This window comes from Octopus sinensis, linkage group LG23 (genome assembly GCF_006345805.1).
Source record: "Octopus sinensis linkage group LG23, ASM634580v1, whole genome shotgun sequence".
Taxonomy (NCBI): domain Eukaryota; kingdom Metazoa; phylum Mollusca; class Cephalopoda; order Octopoda; family Octopodidae; genus Octopus; species Octopus sinensis.
This window is the reverse complement of record NC_043019.1, coordinates 11,659,539-11,682,038: the sequence shown is the minus strand read 5'-3', so window position 1 is coordinate 11,682,038 and position 22,500 is coordinate 11,659,539. Positions and strand designations below refer to the sequence as shown.

At 46.5% G+C, this 22,500-nt stretch overlaps 2 protein-coding genes across 2 annotated transcripts in view; both read left to right on the top strand.

Moving 5' to 3' along the window:
• The window catches only part of LOC115223633 (tubulin polyglutamylase TTLL7-like), a 19,713-nt gene extending 17,265 nt beyond the window's left edge, over positions 1-2,448 (top strand). The window contains exons 9-11 of the mRNA XM_029794303.2: positions 376-588; positions 1,179-1,262; positions 2,273-2,448. Coding sequence (XP_029650163.1) covers positions 376-588; positions 1,179-1,262; positions 2,273-2,287 — 312 coding nt within the window. The 3' untranslated portion in view covers positions 2,288-2,448. The remainder of the gene's footprint in view (positions 1-375; positions 589-1,178; positions 1,263-2,272) is intronic.
• Positions 2,449-5,506: 3,058 nt separating this feature from the next.
• LOC115223683 (cilia- and flagella-associated protein 57-like) lies at positions 5,507-9,135 on the top strand. Its single transcript, XM_029794356.2, has one exon. The coding sequence runs from the start codon at positions 5,601-5,603 to the stop codon at positions 8,967-8,969; it is 3,369 nt and encodes a 1,122-aa protein (XP_029650216.2). The 5' UTR covers positions 5,507-5,600; the 3' UTR covers positions 8,970-9,135.
• Positions 9,136-22,500: the final 13,365 nt, after the last annotated feature.

Here is a 22,500-nt window from a genome sequence, read left to right as displayed (position 1 = left end):
ACAGTGCTCAGGTGCACCACAACTTGTCAGAAAGTGCGTATAAAGTATATGCAGTAATGTACAAATGTCTGGAAAGCGAACAATGTATGAGTCAGATACATGCTTGCATGTGTATGGAGGGGAAAAAATCAGGTGTAGTGTTGGCGAATCTCAGGAAGCATGGAAGTTTTGAAGGATGCAGTGCTCTGACAACTAACAACTGATGCCGGCAGTTTGTTCCATGTTTCAGCAACTCTCAGCGTGAAAAATAGCAGAAGATATTTGCCTAAGGTGCCATGTGATGAGCCTGAACCACATACGACACAGCCATGCTTTTTATTTGTCTTTTCATTTATTTTTTTGTCTTCTTAAGTTTTTGCCTTTCTGCTTTCTTAGAAAAATTTGTTGAACCGATTGCAAACCAATGCTTCCCAAGAAATCTATGAAAATGAAAATTGCGGTGGTTTTTTCCGGATATTTCCCTCCGATGACAAACTGCAGCAACAGAAGTACTCAACGTGGATGGCCTATGCCTTTTCTGTGTTTAAAAACGACATTAAATCTTCCATGACAAAAGGGAAACATTACGACTTCAGTTACCTTTGGCAGGTGAGAGACTGTATTCCTTATATTGGTTCAAAATTTTGGTACAAGGCTAAAAGGGATAAGTTGATTACATCAACCCCAGTAATCTACTGATACTTATTTTATTGACCCCTTCGTGTATTGAAGCATATTCTGTTGTGTCTGGGGAGAGTCATTTTCTTTTTGTGCCTTATAATGTAACACACACATCGGTAAAATTTTAGTTAGTTAGTTAATTTGGCTCAAAAGCAAATAGCAAGGTCATGTAGGGGGACATGGAGTTAAGTACAGGGTGGTGTTCATGTAAAGAGTTCAGGCCATTTGAGGTCAAGGGAGACTTTGAACAAAGCGGTCGTCGGCATCTTCACCATCTCGTCTGGCAGCTTGTTCCACGGATCCGCAACCCGGACGGAGAAAGCTCCTCTCCTTCTATTGAGATGAAATCGTCACAGGAGAATAAAAATAAGAAATAAGTGGAAATTTTACTGGTAAGGCACAAAAAGAAAATGACTCTCCCCAGACACAACAGAATTAACGATAATTGAATGAAAAAACGTATAAGTCAACACACATTGGTATCATTTCTATACTTGTTGCTTTTGGCGTGGTCATAGGAAGACGAAATCCTGAATATGCTGGCAGAATGTGAAGCTGCTGAAATGAAGAAAACATTTAAAGAAACAAATTATCCAAGTCACGTAAGTAAAACTTGTTTGTATTGGGTGGTGTGTGAGACAGCTGTCTTTTAAATGGGTCCCAGTTCCAAAGACAATGGCAACCGAAAAGCATTGAGTTTGACCTAAGGTGAAGGGTCAAAAGTAATTGAACAGACTTATTATTAACAGTCAGTATTAGGCACGTAAAAGCACCCACTACTCTCTCGGAGTGGTTGGCATTAGGAAGGGCATCCAGCTGTAGAAACTCTGCCAGATCAAGATTGGAGCCTGGCGCAGCTATCTGGTTCGCCAGTCCTCAGTCAAATCATCCAACCCATGCTAGCATGGAAAGCAGATGTTAAAGGATGATGATGATGAGTTTTAGTCAAACAGATTGATGACCAAAGGTCAAGATTAACCAAATAGACTTATGACTAAAGATCAGAGTTTGTTGGACAGACTTATGACCCACAGGTCAGGATCAGGTGAATAGAGCTATGATTAAAGGTTAGGATTAGTAAAACTGACCTCTGATCAAATGTCCGCATTAATTGAACAGATTTACGATAACAAGTTTACATTAATTGGATGGACCAATGTTCAAAGGCCAACATTAAGGAGCATGTGGTCATAGGCCCACATTATTTGAAGTGACCTTTGGTCATAAGTTAGCATCAATTGAATAGGGCTTCTGCTGACTCTTTCGTCACAACTTTCTCTCACTCTTTCCTCCTGCATCTTGCAGCTCACCTGCGACGGACCGGCGTCTCGTCCAGGTGGGGAACCTATATGCCAAATAAACCGGGAAAACTGGCCCTTATGAGCCAGGTATGGCTCGAGAAGGAACAAACAACAAAACGACTCACCAACGGGAATTGAACTTATGACCATACAATTGTTAGCTGATAACCCTAACCACTAAGCCTTACTGAAAAGTAAGGTGGAAAAAAAAAAAACTGATGCCAAAAAACTCAAAAACACCCTATATGACAATCTTGTTCTGTTTGTTGAGAAAATTTCTTTGGTATTTTTTTTTCTTTTCTTATTTTCAGGGAACCTGCTTATGAATGATTTTTTGGATGGATATTTTGCTTTGCCAACCCACAATTCACTGTATAACCCTCACTTTCCTTGAAAAGCTTCAAACGAATGATATTATCAATATGTTTTTTGGGTTTGTCTTTTTTTTTTTTTTTATCATCATATCAATAAATAATGAAAAAAAAAAACAAAAGGCTTAACATTTATTTTGTATTTCAAGTTGTTGAAAATGTCTGAGAATTAATCACAAGACTATAATTTTTTTTTTTTTACTTGCATTAATTATTGAACTGTAGAAAGCATCTTTGATATCTGCTTTCCAAGGAACTGTAAGTTCTATCATCTTTACCACCTTCCTTTCCTTGCACCATAACCCCCCCCCCAAAAAAAAAGGCGGGGAGGCCCTTCTGGTCAGGAATGACCATGGGATTGCACCTGAAAAGTTCCTTTCCGAGGCACAAGTTTGAGCAAGGTTGTTTATGGAAGACCAGCAGTCGCCCATGCATACCAGCTTCCCGTCTCCATGTCACTGATGTTATCCAAGTGAAAGGCAAAGGCCAATGCAGCTGGGTCACAATGGAGTGCTGCTCTCACATCTGGGACAGTTCTGTTGCTATGCACATAGATATACCATACGGCATCTAGTGAAGACTACTTTATTTTATCAAATTTGCCATAAAGGCAGTACATAGAGTAAGGTAGCTTTGCAGGCTGGACACGGACATTAATGAGGTGAATGCAAATTGCCTCTGGATGTACAACATGCAGACAGGCCCATCCAGTGGTGTGTCTTCAGCAAGCACTGCTGTGAAGTGGCACCAAAAGAGACAGGTCTGAATCGGGTTTTCCCTTATATACAGTTTTCCATCGCGAGCTTCGTTGTGATCTCGCGCATGGCAAATGGATGCAGGTGAGGTCTCGCTCCAGTCTTGGAGATGGCAATGGCTGCCGCGAGATCTCGTCCAATACGGCGCTGACTGCTTGTGCCGCTACAAATGCATTGAGGCATTTCGTCTATCTTTACTGAGTTTAAATACCGTCGGGGTTGACTTTGTCTTTCATCCTTTCGGAGTCGATAAAATAAGTACCAGTTGAGGACTGGAGTCGAATGAAAGGTTTGGCGACAGGCAACCTCATCTCCGGTTTCGGGTTGGTGAGATATTTTATCTTCCCCCTTAAAAGGAAGGTGAGGCTGGAAAGAAGATGCCTGTCAAAGAAAATGTTCAGAGAAAGATGGTTGCATGTTGCGAGGGTGCTGGGAATGAAAGATTCCTCGTGAACAAGTCATAAGTCTGCATACAAAAGTTTCAGTAGGAGAATGGGGCTCGTGGGGTCGGAGCGTAAGCCATCTCTCTACTTCATCTCGTTTGTATTTCGTCCTTGTTGTATCTCATTCGATTTCATTCGATTTCATTATATTTTGTAAAATTTTAAAAGTGATATAATCATTGTGTGTCTGACGCCAATCAGGCTGTATTGTCCCCCCTCTAGGTTTGGGCCCTTGTGGCTAATAAAGAAATTGGAGTCGATGTAATCGACTTACTCCCTCCCCCCAAATTGTTGGCCTTGTGCCAAAATTTCCAAAATTTGTAAGCAATAATTCTCTTTCTAAAACAATGTTTGTTTCATTTAATGTTTTATGAACATTAAGATAGCGGGCGTTGTCTGTGCAATATGCTGGTATCGGTTTCCAGATTTGGGGGAAAATTATATGATTTCCGCATCAAAATAGGTTGGAGAAATCCCTGCTTTCAGTGAACCTTGATATATGATTATTGGAATAGTCTAGTACCGGTTCGGGAAAGGTTGTCAAGGCATGGTTATGTCACTTCCCCCACGTGTCCGAGGTGCGGGCGTGCCAGTGAAACGGTCACGCACGCCTTCATACACTGTGAGGAATTGAGGGAGTTGATGGCCTTTGCCGAAAAGCTGATGTCGGATGCAGAAAGAGTATGGCTCTCGACTGAGTCCATGATAAAGATTGTACCACCTTCCTCTTTCGCCAAAGAAAAGAAGGCCGTATTCCTCTGCGTAATAACCATATTGGAAGACGTGGTATGGAAGACGCGAGTGAAGGGGATCGCGACAGGCCGATTTATCTCCGGGCGTGGGCTGGTGAATTACTTTGCTGCCCATCTCTCCAGCAAGATCTGCCTGGAGAGGAAGAGCCTGCTGCAAAGAGTATTTGGAAAAAGATGGCTTTATTGAGAAAATTCTATAGTTTGTAAGATATTTGTTGTTTTTTTCCTTCAATTTCTGCAATTTCAACCAATCACTGACGTCTATTGAGGTGAAAACATTCTGTGTCGTATGAATATGTCCCTCGTTTAAGAAATAGATTGGGTTTATTTACATTTCTGAAGAAAAAAAGATACCATTCCCCCCATCCTTAACCCTAACCCTAACTAACTCTAACCCTAAAATAGATTGAAATGATACCAGGGTCATAATTATGGGTGACAATTTCATACAACACCGCTAGAAAAAACTGCCGTTCAAACCGAAAAGATCCCTGAAAAGATTACCAAAAGGAAATCAACCGGCGGGTAAGGTCACTAACCCGAACCCCGTAAATAGTAATAATTTAACATCTAAACTTTTAACTATATATCATTCGGCATTCATATCCATAAACTCATTCGTTTTCAATCTGTTGTAAGAGCGTGTCTGACCCTTATATGTCCTTGTTTGTCCCCTCTATGTATCCTTTTTATAAGGAACTAGCAGTATCGCCCGGCGTTGCTCGGGTTTGTAAGGGAAATAACTATAAAGCATTTTTAGAGTTATAGCCAAAAAATGATGGTAAATTTTTTTTAGTTAAAAAGGTCGAGTTGCGTCCCCTAGACAGTCTGTGGTTTGTGTTTCTGATTCTCGACCCCATGTCGAATTTATCGATTTTTTTCAGAACTGGGGGAACTTTTCAAAATTTTCGCTGCGTTAGTTTTGAATTATGACATTGGGCTATGTGTGTGTCAAGTTTCATCAGAATCGGTTGAAAGCCGTGGTCAGGGTGAGGGTACAACCTAACAGACACAGAAAAATCTGACGCTAGATACGAGTTTTGAAAAGCCTATCGGTAATGACGTAATAGTTATATCTAATTAGATCATCAATGTGTGTCTGTGTCTGTGCGCGCGTGTATGTATGAATGTGTATGAATATTGCGTATGGTGTGTGTAATAATGACGAAATAATTAAAAGACTAACAGTAAAAATGCAAAAAGGGGTTTGTCATTTGGATCACGTGACTAACTTTATTTAAAGCCTCGTTTTGCGAAGATCATCCACAGAACATATTCCTCAGAACAGTAATCGGGTAAGTTTGGGGAACGATTTCAAATGGCTTTGTCTAAAGCGACTTTAAAATATTTGATTGGAATCAACTCGGATATTTCTAGCATTTTTTTTTATCTCGATGAACGAACTATCTTTTATACGTGTGGTTGTTATTGTGTCCTTTTTAACACCGAACAGAAAAACATGCGGTTTCTCATAGCATCAGAGAAAGGAACTAAAATAACTGCCATGGCTGTATCTCCGGACCGTAACTATTCGGCCGTTGCTTTGAATTCCGAGAAACCAACTGTGAACATTTTTGATTTGTTAACTGTGCAGAAAATAAAAACTTTAATTTGCCACGAATTGCAATCTTGTAAGATCATTAGTTTGGCTTTTTCATATTTATCTCGATATCTTGTGGCCATGTGTGACGACCCATCACGAACCTTAATTTACTGGTCATGGAAAAGATCGAAACTACTTCTCTTGACCAAAGTGACAGTTTCTGTGGCACCGGAGACTCTTTATTGCCTTACTTTCAACCCTCAAACACATTTCAACGTGTATATATTTGGCAACAAGTTCCTTAAATTGTTCCGCTTCGAAGGATGCGAAAACAAACAATTCAATTTTCCGAAGATCGTACCTCAAGATTTCAAATGCTATTGCTGGGATGCGAACCAACGTCTTTTGGTGGGTACAGGCAGTGGCCGAGTGTTGTTTATCGAAGATAAGGATTTAAGACTTGACTTTAATGTATTCCAATATACGAATATTTCCGACGAATCCGTCAAGTCATATGGAGTAACGGCTATTTCCAGTTATTCTGAAGGGTTTATTACAGCGTGTGGTAAATCTGTGCACTTTTTTGAATGGGTTGAGGCCAAGGATACTTACAAGTTTGTCAGGAGTGTATATCTGCCGTCACATGCTTTGGACAACAGTGACCTGCATGACCAGATTATAAAATGGATGGTGGTGAATCCATCGGAGGACTTTCTCGCTATTAGCACCAACATGAAACAACTGTATTCTACACCAGTTAATCCACCAGGAACAGAACATTCGAATAAAGTAATTGTGTTTGATGTCTTAGTTCAACCTTTCCATTTTAAACCTATCACTGGATGTTGTGTTTGTACGTGGAAACCTTTCATTGTAACCAGCTCTCTAGACGGTTCTATAAAACTATGGAACTACAAAACGTGTAGCTTAGAATTTTCTGCAAATTTTTCATCAGAAGTCTACAGCATATCTATGCACCCAATGGGACTATTTCTTCTGGCAGGCTTCAGCGACAAATTACGTTTCATGTATATTCGTAAGAACGACTTCAAACAGTTTAAGGAATTCGATATCCGCATGTGTACGCATTGCAACTTCAGTCGAGGTGGTCAAATGTTCGCGGCGGTCAGCAATAACTTCATACTAGTGTTCTCGGCGATTAATTTCGAAAGGCTATTTAAACTAAAAGGTCACAACAGCAAAATTCGAACTACCGTCTGGTGTATGGATGATGATAACCTTATCTCATGCGACTTGGGTGGAGCAATTTACGAATGGGAAATAAAAACCGGGAAGCGAATTAGTCATTGTGCCTTGAAATCATGCGCTTATAACGATCTTGCAATGAATTTCGAGAAAAAAATATACGTCGTTGGTTCGGATTATTCCTTGAAAGAAATCTACAAGTCTCAATTATTACGAGCATTGCGAACGGAAAATGTTCTTTACACATCGATTGCTCTGTCATGGTCCAATACAGTGCTATTTGTGGGAACTAATAATGGTCATATAAGAAGTATGGAGTATCCTATAATTTTAAATGGAAAATATGTTGATTATCCTTGTCATAATCTCGAAATTACGCACGTGATTTTTACACTCGATGATCGATATTTAATTTCAACATCAACAGATTCTTCGATTGCAATATGGAACGTTAGTGATTCTGAAGGTCGAAGTTTCAGACGGGACCTGAGTGCCATTTGGATAGAAGAAGTTTTATATCCGAGCCAAGGATTGAAAACAAAAAATTCTGAAATTTTAAATCTGAAATCCCGTGTAGAAAACCTCTCCAATGAAAACTTGTACGAATTGTATCTCAGAGACATGAGCTTCAAGGTCAAATTAAATGGGATACGCGAAAATCATATTCAAGAAAAAGAAAATTTGGTAAGCAAAAATAAATTTCTAGAGAGCGATAAAGTCAGAGATAAGGCTATGTTTGACGAACAAATGGCAAAAATTATTGAACAGCATTCCACAGACGTAGAATCCCTCAATAGTGTTGGTGATAAGAAGTTATTGCAAGAATGTGAAAAATACAAGAAGCTCCGTGCAAGAATGGTGACACTACATGAAGAACAGGAGCAACAAGAACAAGATATGGTAGAAGAACATGAATATCTAGAAGAACAGTTGGAAAAAGAATACAAAAAGAAACTCGAAGATTTAGAGGAAGAAATTGATAAGTACGAGGAAGAAATTTTGATAAAGCAGAGGGAACACGATAAGGAAGAGAAGCGGATAGAGAGGGATGCCGAAAGAGAATATATCAAGAAAAAAACCGAATATGAGAAACAGTTATATATCGAGAGAAATTCTAATTCTGATACGAAAGACCAAAATGACGTTTTGAAGAAGAAACTCTTAGCTTTCCCCAAAGAACTAAAAGATAGTGAAGATGAATGCCAGAAATACAAAATGGAAGTAAAAAGACTAAACATTGTTAAGAATAATCTGGAGAAAGATATAAGTCACCTGTTAAACGAAACAGAGATCCAATTTCAAGGGCTAAATGATGAAGAGAAACGTTTTTGTGACCTGAAGTTGAAGAATCAAGAAATCGAGGCGTCAAAATGTGAACTGGAACATAAAAATATCATCGAATTGAAACGCCAAGTCGAAGTGAGGGAGACGGCAATTGATAACTTGAAAATGCAGATCAGCGCTATGGAAACCGAACTAGCATACTTTGCCCACCAGTTTGTCACCATGGGCCACACGATAGCAGAAACGAAAGAGAAGTTAACATCCACCTCGCAAGAACTGGACCAAGTACGCACGGTGCTGTACAAAAAAACAGCTGTGTTGAACCTATTCTGCTCCGATCTTTTCAGTTGCATGTCCGTCCTACAAGAACCGCAAAAGCTGAAGAACAGTATCAAATTTCTTTATAAAAAATACATCGAGAAGACCGATAAGATTGTCATTACAGAACCCGGCGTACAACTGGAATGGAATCGGCAACGGAACCATTTCGAATACACCATACACAAAGTAAAGTATCAGCTGAACAGCACCACAAAACATGTTTCTCGAGATACTAATCGCTTGCTAACGAAATGCAATAACATAGGAGATATATTGCAGAAAGCCAGACATCAAAACCATCGTTTGCAATCGATACTCGAGAGAGCTAAATGAAAATTACGTATTGGATCCTGTTTATTTATTCATATCACTATAATCATTTGAATGAAACGAAACGAATCATATTTTGCAATATGTCTGTTTTACATAGAGTAAAACTGCTGCGAAGCAAGAATTTTTTAATAATATTGTTATAACTAATAAAGTTAATCTCACCGAAGTCTTTCATCTCAATAGCTTGATGACGACCTGCCGGGCGCGACACCTTCACTATTAACAGTTCCAGTCCCGTTAGCACAGTTGTGGCTATTCTCTTTTACTCTTTTGTTTCAGTCATGTGACTGTGGCCATGCTGGAGCACCGCCTTTGGTCGAGCAAATCGACCTCAGGACTTATTCTTTGTAAGCTTAGTACTTATTCTATTGGTCTCTTTTGCCGAACCGCTAAGTTACGGGGACATAAACACACCAGCATCGGTTGTCAAGCCACGTTGGGGGGACTAACACAGACACATATAACGACGGGCTTCTTTCAGTTTCCGTCTACCAAATCCACTCACAAGGCTTTGGTCGGCCCGAGGCTATAGTAGAAGAAACTTGCCCAAGGTGCCACAAAGTGAGACTGAACCCGGAACCATGTGGTTGGTAAGCAGCTACTTACCACACAGTTACTCCTACACCTATATATTTAATTTTTACATTACTCATTTAGAGATGGAATTTGTAAAGTTGTGCAATCATTGAGTTGGTAGCCAAGGCTCCGGGGGTCCACACACACCCTCGGGTGCACTGTTTTTAGTTCCAGTCTCATTCCATACATTTTTTTTTATATCTTCGTATTTGACATTCTAAGAATTTTGGTGTTGAGGTAGCACAACGATCGGTGTTTTTATTGAGTCACCTTTCTAGAGGGATTGCAGACCAAGGCTAAAGGGACCACTCCTACCATGAGACAGCCTTAACTCCGCCGGACGCCAACATGGTATTTCTAGGTCTCGGGGTGGGCTTAGAGGTACTACACTTTTCCCAACGGCGACCTAAAGATAGTGGCAGTTTAGGGTAACCCTGTTCTACTCAGGTCGTGACGTCACCACCAGATGCACTTTCATACCATACCCTGGGCGTTCATGCCGTACCCACGGCGTTCTTCTCACGTCGTGACGCCACAACCAGATGCAGTTTCATACCATACTTTGGGCGTTCATGCCGTACCCACGGCGTTCTTCTCACATCATGATCCCACAACCAGATGCAGTTTCATACCATACCCTGGGCGTTCATGCCGTTCCCACGGCGTTCTTCTCACATCATGATCCCACAACCAGAGGCAGTTTCATACCATACCCTGGGCGTTCATGCCGTACCCACGGCGTTCTTCTCACGTCGTGACGCCACAACCAGATGCAGTTTCATACCATACCCTGGGCGTTCATGCCGTACCCACGGCGTTCTTCTCACATCGTGATCCCACAACCAGATGCAGTTTCATACCATACCCTGGACGTTCATGCCGTACCCACGGCGTTCTTCTCACATCATGATCCCACAACCAGATGCAGTTTCATACCATACCCTGGGCGTTCATGCCGTACCCACAGCGTTCTTCTCACGTCGTGACGCCACAACCAGATGCAGTTTCATACCATACCCTGGGCGTTCATGCCGTACCCACGGCGTTCTTCTCACATCGTGATCCCACAACCAGATGCAGTTTCATACCATACCCTGGGCGTTCATGCCGTACCCACGGCGTTCTTCTCACATCATGATCCCACAACCAGATACAGTTTCATACCATACCCTGGGCGTTCATGCCGTACCCACGGCGTTCTTCTCACATCGTGATCCCACAACCAGATGCAGTTTCATACCATACCCTGGGCGTTCATGCCGTACCCACGGCGTTCTTCTCACATCATGATCCCACAACCAGATGCAGTTTCATACCATACCCTGGGCGTTCATGCCGTACCCACGGCGTTCTTCTAACATCATGATCCCACAATCAGATACAGTTTCATACCATACCCTGGGCGTTCATGCCGTACCCACGGCGTTCTTCTCACGTCGTGACGCCACAACCAGATGCAGTTTCATACCATACCCTGGGCGTTCATGCCGTACCCACGGCGTTCTTCACACAACGTGATCCCACAACCAGATGCAGTTTCATACCATACCCTGGGCGTTTATGCCGTACCCACGGCGTTCTTCTCACATCATGATCCCACAACCAGATGCAGTTTCATACCATACCCTGGGCGTTCATGCCGTACCCACGGCGTTCTTCTCACATCATGATCCCACAACCAGATGCAGTTTCATACCATACCCTGGGCGTTCATGCCGTACCCACGGCGTTCTTCTCACATCATGATCCCACAACCATATGCAGTTTCATACCATACCCTGGGCGTTCATGCCGTACCCACGGCGTTCTTCTCACATCGTGATCCCACAACCAGATGCAGTTTCATACCATACCCTGGGCGTTCATGCCGTACCCACGGCGTTCTTCTCACATCATGATCCCACAACCAGATGCAGTTTCATACCATACCCTGGGCGTTCATGCCGTACCCACGGCGTTCTTCTCACATCATGATCCCACAACCAGATACAGTTTCATACCATACCCTGGACGTTCATGCCGTACCCACGGCGTTCTTCTCACGTCGTGACGCCACAACCAGATGCAGTTTCATACCATACCCTGGGCGTTGATGCCGTACCCACGGCGTTCTTCTCACATCGTGATCCCAAAACCAGATGCAGTTTCATACCATACCCTGGGCGTTCATGCCGTACCCACGGCGTTCTTCTCACATCATGATCCCACAACCAGATGCAGTTTCATACCATACTTTGGGCGTTCATGCCGTACCCACGGCGTTCTTCTCACGTCGTGACGCCACAACCAGATGCAGTTTCATATCATACCCTGGGCGTTCATGCCGTACCCACGGCGTTTTTCTCACGTCGTGACGCCACAACCGGATGCAGTTTCATACCATACCCTGGGCGTTCATGCCGTACCCACGGCGTTCTTCTCACATCGTGATCCCACAACCAGATGCAGTTTCATACCATACCCTGGGCGTTCATGCCGTACCCACGGCGTTCTTCTCACATCATGATCCCACAACCAGATGCAGTTTCATACCATACCCTGGGCGTTCATGCCGTACCCACGGCGTTCTTCTCACATCATGATCCCACAACCAGATATAGTTTCATACCATACCCTGGGCGTTCATGCCGTACCCACGGCGTTCTTCTCACGTCGTGACGCCACAACCAGATGCAGTTTCATACCATACCCTGGGCGTTCATGCCGTTCCCACGGCGTTCTTCTCACATCGTGATCCCACAACCAGATGCAGTTTCATACCATACCCTGGGCGTTCATGCCGTACCCACGGCGTTCTTCTCACATCATGATCCCACAACCAGATGCAGTTTCATACCATCCCTGGGCGTTGATGCCGTACCCACGGCGTTCTTCTCACATCATGATCCACAACCAGATACAGTTCATACCATACCCTGGGCGTTCATGCCGTACCCACGGCGTTCTTCTCACGTCGTGACGCCACAACCAGATGCAGTTTCATACCATACCCTGGGCGTTATGCCGTACCCACGGCGTTCTTCTCACATCGTGATCCCACACCAGATGCAGTTTCATACCATACCCTGGGCGTTCATGCCGTACCCACGGCGTTCTTCTCACATCATGATCCCACAACCAGATGCAGTTTCATACCACACCCTGGGCGTTCATGCCGTACCCACGGCGTTCTTCTCACGTCGTGACGCCACAACCAGATGCAGTTTCATACCATACCCTGGGCGTTCATGCCGTACCCACGGCGTTCTTCTCACATCGTGATCCCACAACCAGATGCGTTCATACCATACCCTGGACGTTCATGCCGTACCACGGCGTTCTTCTCACATCGTGATCCCACAACCAGATACAGTTTCATACCATACCCTGGGCGTTCATGCCGTACCCACGGCGTTCTTCTCACGTCGTGACGCCACAACCAGATGCAGTTTCATACCATACCCTGGGCGTTCATGCCGTACCCACGGCGTTTTTCTCACGTCGTGACGCCACAACCGGATGCAGTTTCATACCATACCCTGGGCGTTCATGCCGTACCCACGGCGTTCTTCTCACATCATGATCCACAACCAGATGCAGTTTCATACCATACCCTGGGCGTTCATGCCGTACCCACGGCGTTCTTCTCACATCATGATCCCACAACCAGATACAGTTTCATACCATACCCTGGACGTTCATGCCGTACCCCACGCGTTCTTCTCACGTCGTGACGCCACAACCAGATGCAGTTTCATACCATACCCTGGCGTTCATGCCGTACCCACGGCGTTCTTCTCACATCGTGATCCCAAAACCAGATGCAGTTTCATACCATACCTGGGCGTTCATGCCGTACCCACGGCGTTCTTCTCACATCATGATCCCACAACCAGATGCAGTTTCATACCATACTTTGGGCGTTCATGCCGTACCCACGGGTTCTTCTCACGTCGTGACGCCACAACAGATGCAGTTTCATATCATACCCTGGGCGTTCATGCCGTACCCACGGCGTTTTTCTCACGTCGTGACGCCACAACCGGATGCAGTTTCATACCATACCCTGGGCGTTCATGCCGTAACCACGGCGTTCTTCTCATATCGTGATCCCACAACCAGATGCAGTTTCATACCATACCCTGGGCGTCCATGCCGTACCCACGGCGTTCTTCTCACATCATGATCCACAACCAGATGCAGTTCATACCATACCTGGGCGTTCATGCCGTACCCACGGCGTTCTTCTCACATCGTGATCCCACAACCAGATATAGTTTCATACCATACCCTGGGGTTCATGCCGTACGTACGGCGTTCTTCTCACGTCGTGACGCCACAACCAGATGCGTTTCATACCATACCCTGGGCGTTCATGCCGTTCCCACGGCGTTCTTCTCACATCGTGATCCCAACCAGATGCAGTTTCATACCATACCCTGGGCGTTCATGCCGTACCCACGGCGTTCTTCTCACATCATGATCCCACAACCAGATGCAGTTTCATACCATCCCTGGGCGTTGATGCCGTACCCACGGCGTTCTTCTCACATCATGATCCCACAACCAGATACAGTTTCATACCATACCCTGGGCGTTCATGCCGTACCCACGGCGTTCTTCTCACGTCGTGACGCTACAACCAGATGCAGTTTCATACCATACCCTGGGCGTTTATGCCGTACCCACGGCGTTCTTCTCACATCGTGATCCCACAACCAGATGCAGTTTCATACCATACCCTGGGCGTTCATGCCGTACCCACGGCGTTCTTCTCACATCATGATCCCACAACCAGATGCAGTTTCATACCACACCCTGGGCGTTCATGCCGTACCCACGGCGTTCTTCTCACGTCGTGACGCCACAACCAGATGCAGTTTCATACCATACCCTGGGCGTTCATGCCGTACCCACGGCGTTCTTCTCACATCGTGATCCCACAACCAGATGCAGTTTCATACCATACCCTGGACGTTCATGCCGTACCCACGGCGTTCTTCTCACATCGTGATCCCACAACCAGATACAGTTTCATACCATACCCTGGGCGTTCATGCCGTACCCACGGCGTTCTTCTCACGTCGTGACGCCACAACCAGATGCAGTTTCATACCATACCCTGGGCGTTCATGCCATACCCACGGCGTTCTTCTCACATCGTGATCCCACAACCAGATGCGGTTTCATACCATACCCTGGGCGTTCATGCCGTACCCACGGCGTTCTTCTCACATCATGATCCCACAACCAGATGCAGTTTCATACCATACCCTGGGCGTTCATGCCGTACCCACGGCGTTCTTCTCACGTCGTGACGCCACAACCAGATTCAGTTTCATACCATACCCTGGGTGTCATGCCGTACCCCACGCGTTCTTCTCACGTCGTGACGCCACAACCAGATGCAGTTTCATACCATACCCTGGGCGTTCATGCCGTACCCACAGCGTTCTTCTCACATCGTGATCCCACAACCAGATGCAGTTTCATACCATACCCTGGGCGTTCATGCCGTACCCACAGCGTTCTTCTCACGTCGTGACGCCACAACCAGATGCAGTTTCATATCATACTTTGGGCGTTCATGCCGTACCCACGGCGTTCTTCTCACATCATGATCCCACAGCCAGATACAGTTTCATACCATACCCTGGGCGTTCATGCCGTACCCACGGCGTTCTTCTCACGTCGTGACGCACAACCAGATGCAGTTTCATATCATACCCTGGGCGTTCATGCCGTACCCACGGCGTTTTTCTCACGTCGTGACGCCACAACCGGAGCAGATGCAGTTTCATACCATACCCTGGGCGTTCATGCCGTACCACGGCGTTCTTCTCACATCGTGATCCCACAACCAGATGCAGTTTCATACCATACCCTGGGCGTCCATGCCGTACCCACGGCGTTCTTCTCACATCATCATCCACACAACCAGATGCAGTTGCATCATACCATACCCTGGGCGTTCATGCCGTACCCACGGCGTTCTTCTCACATCATGATCCCACAACCAGATACAGTTTCATACCATACCCTGGGCGTTCATGCCGTACGTACGGCGTTCTTCTCACGTCGTGACGCCACAACCAGATGCAGTTTCATACCATACCCTGGGCGTTCATGCCGTTCCCACGGCGTTCTTCTCACATCGTGATCCCACAACCAGATGCAGTTTCATACCATACCCTGGGCGTTCATGCCGTACCCACGGCGTTCTTCTCACATCATGATCCCACAACCAGATGCAGTTTCATACCATCCCTGGGCGTTGATGCCGTACCCACGGCGTTCTTCTCACATCATGATCCCACAACCAGATACAGTTTCATACCATACCCTGGGCGTTCATGCCGTACCCACGGCGTTCTTCTCACGTCGTGACGCTACAACCAGATGCAGTTCATTACCATACCCTGGGCGTTTATGCCGTACCACGGCGTTCTTCTCACATCGTGATCCCACAACCAGATGCAGTTTCATACCATACCCTGGGCGTTCATGCCGTACCCACGGCGTTCTTCTCACATCATGATCCCACAACCAGATGCAGTTTCATACCACACCCTGGGCGTTCATGCCGTACCCGGGCGTTCTTCTCACGTCGTGACGCCACAACCAGATGCAGTTTCATACCATACCCTGGGCGTTCATGCCGTACCCACGGCGTTCTTCTCACATCGTGATCCCACAACCAGATGCAGTTTCATACCATACCCTGGGCGTTCATGCCATACCCACGGCGTTCTTCTCACATCGTGATCCCACAACCAGATGCAGTTTTATACCATACCCTGGGCGTTCATGCCGTACCCACGGCGTTCTTCTCACATCATGATCCCACAACCAGATGCAGTTTCATACCATACTCTGGGCGTTCATGCCGTACCCAAGGCGTTCTTCTCACGTCGTGACGCCACAACCAGATGCAGTTTCATACCATACCCTGGGCGTTCATGCCGTCCCCACGGCGTTCTTCTCACATCGTGATCCCACAACCAGATGCAGTTTCATACCATACCCTGGGCGTTCATGCCGTACCCACGGCGTTCTTCTCACATCGTGACGCCACAACCAGATGCAGTTTCATACCATACCCTGGGTGTTCATGCCGTACCCACGGCGTTCTTCTCACATCGTGATCCCACAACCAGATTCAGTTTCATACCATACCCTTGGCGTTCATGCCGTACCCACGGCGTTCTTCTCACATCGTGACGCCACAACCAGACGCAGTTTCATACCATACCCTGGGCGTTCATGCCGTACCCACGGCGTTCTTCTCACATCGTGATCCCACAACCAGATGCAGTTTCATACCATACCCTGGACGTTCATGCCGTACCCACGGCGTTCTTCTCACATCGTGATCCCACAACCAGATACAGTTTCATACCATACCCTGGGCGTTCATGCCGTACCCACGGCGTTCTTCTCACGTCGTGACGCCACAACCAGATGCAGTTTCATACCATACCTGGGCGTTCATGCCGTACCCACGGCGTTCTTCTCACATCGTGATCCACAACCAGATGCAGTTTCATACCATACCCTGGGCGTTCATGCCGTACCCACGGCGTTCTTCTCACATCGTGATCCACAACCAGATGCAGTTCATACCATACCCTTGGCGTTCATGCCGTACCCACGGCGTTCTTCTCACATCGTGATCCACAACCAGATGCAGTTTCATACCATACCCTGGGCGTTCATGCCGTACCCACGGCGTTCTTCTCACATCGTGATGCCACAACCAGATGCAGTTTCATACCATACCCCGGGCGTTCATGCCGTACCCACGGCGTTCTTCTCACATCGTGATCCCACAACCAGATTCAGTTTCATACCATACCCTTGGCGTTCATGCCGTACCCACGGCGTTCTTCTCACATCGTGACGCCACAACCAGATGCAGTTTCATACCATACCCTGGGCGTTCATGCCGTACCCACGGCGTTCTTCTCACATCGTGATCCCACAACCAGATTCAGTTTCATACCATACCCTGGGTGTTCATGCCGTACCCACGGCGTTCTTCTCACGTCGTGACGCCACAACCAGATGCAGTTTCATACCATACCCTGGGCGTTCATGCCGTACCCACAGCGTTCTTCTCACATCGTGATCCCACAACCAGATGCAGTTTCATACCATACCCTGGGCGTTCATGCCGTACCCACAGCGTTCTTCTCACGTCGTGACGCCACAACCAGATGCAGTTTCATACCATACCCTGGGCGTTCATGCCGTACCCACGTTGTTCTTCTCACGTCGTGACGCCACAACCAGATGCAGTTTCATATCATACTTTGGGCGTTCATGCCGTACCCACGGCGTTCTTCTCACATCATGATCCCACAACCAGATACAGTTTCATACCATACCCTGGGCGTTCATGCCGTACCCACGGCGTTCTTCTCACGTCGTGACGCCACAACCAGATTCAGTTTCATACCATACTTTGGGCGTTCATGCCGTACCCACGGCGTTCTTCTCACATCGTGACGCCACAACCAGATACAGTTTCATACCATACTTTGGGCGTTCATGCCGTACCCACGGCGTTCTTCTCACATCATGATCCCACACCCAGATGCAGTTTCATACCATACTTTGGGCGTTCATGCCGTACCCACGGCGTTCTTCTCACATCATGATCCCACAACCAGATACAGTTTCATACCATACTTTGGGCGTTCATGCCGTACCCACGGCTTTCTTCTCACGTCGTGACGCCACAACCAGATTCAGTTTCATACCATACTTTGGGCGTTCATGCCGTACCCACGGCGTTCTTCTCACATCATGATCCCACAACCAGATGCAATTTCATACCATACCCTGGGTGTTCATGCCGTACCCACGGCGTTCTTCTCACGTCGTGACCCCACAACCAGATTCAGTTTCATACCATACCCTGGGCGTTCATGCCGTACCCACGGCGTTCTTCTCACGTCGTGACCCCACAACCAGATGCAGTTTCATACCATACCCTGGGCGTTCATGCCGTACCCACGGCGTTCTTCTCACGTCGTGACCCCACAACCAGATACAGTTTCATACCATACCCTGGGCGTTCATGCCGTACCCATGGCGTTCATGCCATAGCATCATTATTATTATTATTTTTTATTTTTTATTAGCATTTATTATAATTTATTTATTATTATTATTATTTATTATTATTTATTATCATTTATTATTATTAATTATTATTATTATTATTATTATTAATTTATTATCATTTGTACAAGTTGACTCTGTGTGTCAACCAGAGAACTCAGGAGTCAAGTTAGAAGTTCAAGTTGGTGTTATGCCTAGGGTGTCATATATTTGGTTTTGCACATAGTATTGTTCTAGAGAATGCTTAAGAAAACATTAGAAAGTTATTATAAGTTTGTTTTACAATTTGAGATTACATAAACAGTATTTTACGTAGGACATGGGCAGTTCCCAGGAGCACTATCTTTTTAATTTCTGCCATTTTGGGGTCTTCCTGGTATCTGAGCTAGCTAGGAATCAGCCCCTTTTGCTATCATTCTTAGGGTACCTATGACAACAGGTATTGTTTTAGTCTGCCGATCTCAAGTCGACAATCGTCGCTGCCTCGGTCGACTGTCTCCACTTACGTAACACCTCGCCACAAACGTCTGTCACCTCACCTCCCGTGTGACACGATATGTGCTGGTTTAGCTCCCTGAAGTCCAGCACCGGTCTGACTCTTCCCTTCGTAGGCTGCACCACCGCCATCAGGGGTAGCACTCCGCCCACTACCTCCTCCTTCCAAGGGACAAGGACCCCTTCCTCGATCCACCTCTCCACCTCGTTTTCAAACTCGACCCTGGCGTGGCCTTTCAGGATATGCTGGTAACAGCTCACCCTGTTTTCCAGCGTCGGGGGCTCGTCCTTCCATCGCCACTCTATCGTCCACCGCTGACCATCGAACGCCGCCTGAAAGTCTTTGTCCTCGATGGTGTAAGCGGCGCAGTCCCTCGCGGGGCTCTGCTCTCTCTGGCGATCCTGACTCGCAGTGCACGACGCCCCCAGTATTCCGAACGTGACCTCATTTCCCACAACACTGACGCCACCGAGGCAGTTGATTGCGTCCATCCCCATCACCACATCAACTCCATCTATCACGCGTTCGGTCACAATTGCCTACAGCCTTAGCGTCGCGCCGCGCACCACTATCTCTACCTTGCTGCTGCTTCTGCAACGGATTTCGCTGCCGTCGACCACCCGGACACTACTCACCCCGTTCCATTCCTTCGTCACCCTCGAAGTCACAAGGGTGGTCGTACAGCCCGTATCCACGAGGGCCTTGAACGTCTTCCCCTCGGCCTCCACGTCAATCAATGGTAGCGTCTCCAATAGCGCCTCTACTCGTTTGCGGGGAAAGTTCGAGAGGCAGCAACTTCCCTGCGGTCGTTTCCCTGGTCGCAATCACGGGCAATGTGCCCTGTCTGCCTGCATCGATAGCAAACGGGCCCCGGCTGCGTACAGTCCCGCGCCATGTGCGGTCCCTGGCATCTAAAACACCGTCCTGAGAACGGCCGCTCTCGTTGCATGATAAGCTTCTGTACGTCTTTCTCAGGACGTCGCCCGTCTTTACGCGCCTCCGTCACCGCCATCGCTATCGCCTTCCGCCCAGAGTGTCTCGTCAACACGCGGGCCTGAGCCACGAGTTCGCTCAGCGCCATCTTTTTAATCCCGGGCAGTCGTTGTAGGTGAATCCCGACATCGTCGGGGAACCCATTCACAAACGCCAGCCGGGCTGCTCTCTCCAGAAACTCTCTCAAGAAACTCTCAAAGACAATTTATATTTGACTTTCTTTCTTTTAAATTTCTTGTTTTTGTGTCATATTGTGTACCAAATCTGTTTTCTGCAGCCACTACAATTTTCTTGTTTCGTACTTCCGCACTCGAGGGGGAGCCATGTAGTGATGCTGCTGTGTAAGGTTCAGCGCACATGCGCAGAATGAGATTACTTCCGGTTGTCAACCGGAAGTCTTCCCCATGCGCATGTGCGGGAAACTGACCCCTAAAACGCGGATCGCTCATTCATCTTTTCTGGCAGCACTCGTGAACGGACGTGTACTGGCAGTCTCTGAGGACGTCATATCAACCAAGCAGCGAACCACGACGAATCATTTCGACTAACAAACAAGAATCAGTACTACAGATTCGGCTGTCGGTTTCCCTCCAGAGAACACGTACACCAGTTCTACATTACGACGAGAAATAAACAACATTTTTGCTGTGTTCGTAGATCGCCTGACTTGTCTGTTATTTTAACTAAAATTGAATGTGACGGGATCAGATCGGACACCCCTCCAGTGATACCGAAACTGATCCTGTTACATATATATTACCTCCGCCAAGGAAGGAGGTTATGTTTTCATCGGCGTTGGTTTGTCCGTCTGTGTGCAAAATAACTCAAAAAGTTGTGAACGGTATATGATGGAACTTGCAGAAAATGTTGGTAATGACACAAGGAACAGATGATGAAATTTTGGTAATGATCCGGGAATTTTATGGATTCTTGAAGGATTTTTCATTTGTTACATGAAGTAATACAATGTTACGTTCTTTGATTATCTCCCTTGAAAACACGTACATCGTTTGCACGTAACCTATGGTGGCGTTGCTGTTTCCAAAGTTTATTTTCATTTCTCTATTAGTAATTTTACTCGAGTACCTATCTTAAAATGAGCCGCTTGGCGGAGGTCTGCGGAGGATGACATGACAAGCCTTGACTATTGGGATCGACTCAAAAAGCTCAGGCTCTGCTCCCTCCACCGCCGCTGTGAGCTCTATATCATCTGTATGATGTGGAAAATATTCCATCAACATTGCCCATCTTTTAAATTTTGGAGTCAATCCGACGGGATTTAGTGGCCTTTAACCCGTTCCAATGCCCAAAGCAGACAAACAAACTTTTCGAATTTCAGATTTATATATATACTAGCAGTATCGCCCGGCGTTGCTCGGGTTTGTAAGGGAAATAACTATATAAGCATTTTTAGAGAGTTATAGCCAAGGCGTTGGAATAGCCAAGTACCCTCACGGGCATCACCAGACACCTCGGTAAGGCGAGCCGCCAACGACAACTAGGACTTCGCCGTTAGCGGCCCAGCACCTTCCACACATACCAAACGTCACAGGTTGGAAGAGATAGTTCGCTGCCAGGTCCCGGTACTTCAGGGTTTAGCTCTGTTCGGCTACGGTAGTAGTGACCCTCCCATTTACCGCAGCATCCAGGATGTTGGTGGAGGGGGTGGGGGTTCAAAAGCGTCACAAACCGTGACGTCCCAGATGGAGGCACTTACCTCTTACCCAGGAACAGAAGGTAAGACCATCTGGTCTCTTCCCATCACTTCTGGATAATCCCGACAGCTGCAGAACAGAGCGGATATTAATCCGAGCCAGGGCCCGCTTAATGATTAAGTTTAGCTCGGTGTGACGAGCGAAGCGACCAGCATTTTGGCAGCAAGACAGATCGCGAAGACCTGTAGGATCAAGGGGCCTACCACAGCGGCATCTCATTCTCCACAAACGTCAGCTCACACTCTGAGTGCGATGGAGATGCGGAGCTCACCAAGACCGAGTACTTAAAGAGGTTACTCTTTTACTTGTTTCAGTCATTTTGACTGCGGCCATACTGGAGCACCGCCTTTAATCGAGCAAATTGACCCCGGGACTTATTCTTTCGACCTCTCTCTTGCCGAACCGCTAAGTGACGGGGACGTAAACACACCAGCATCGGTTGTCAAGCAATGCTAGAGGGACAAACACAGACACACAAACATATACACACACATACATATATATATATACATATATACGACAGGCCTCTTTCAGTTTCCGTCTACCAAATCCACTCACAAGGCTTTGGTCGGCCCGAGGCTATAGCAGAAGACATTTGCCCAGTATGCCACGCAGTGGGACTGAACCCGGAACCATGTGGTTGGTT

Bases quoted from the DNA above. Each gene is read 5' to 3' on its own strand.
- LOC115223683 (XM_029794356.2), top strand. From the start codon at position 5,601: ATGGCTTTGTCTAAAGCGACTTTAAAATATTTGATTGGAATCAACTCG.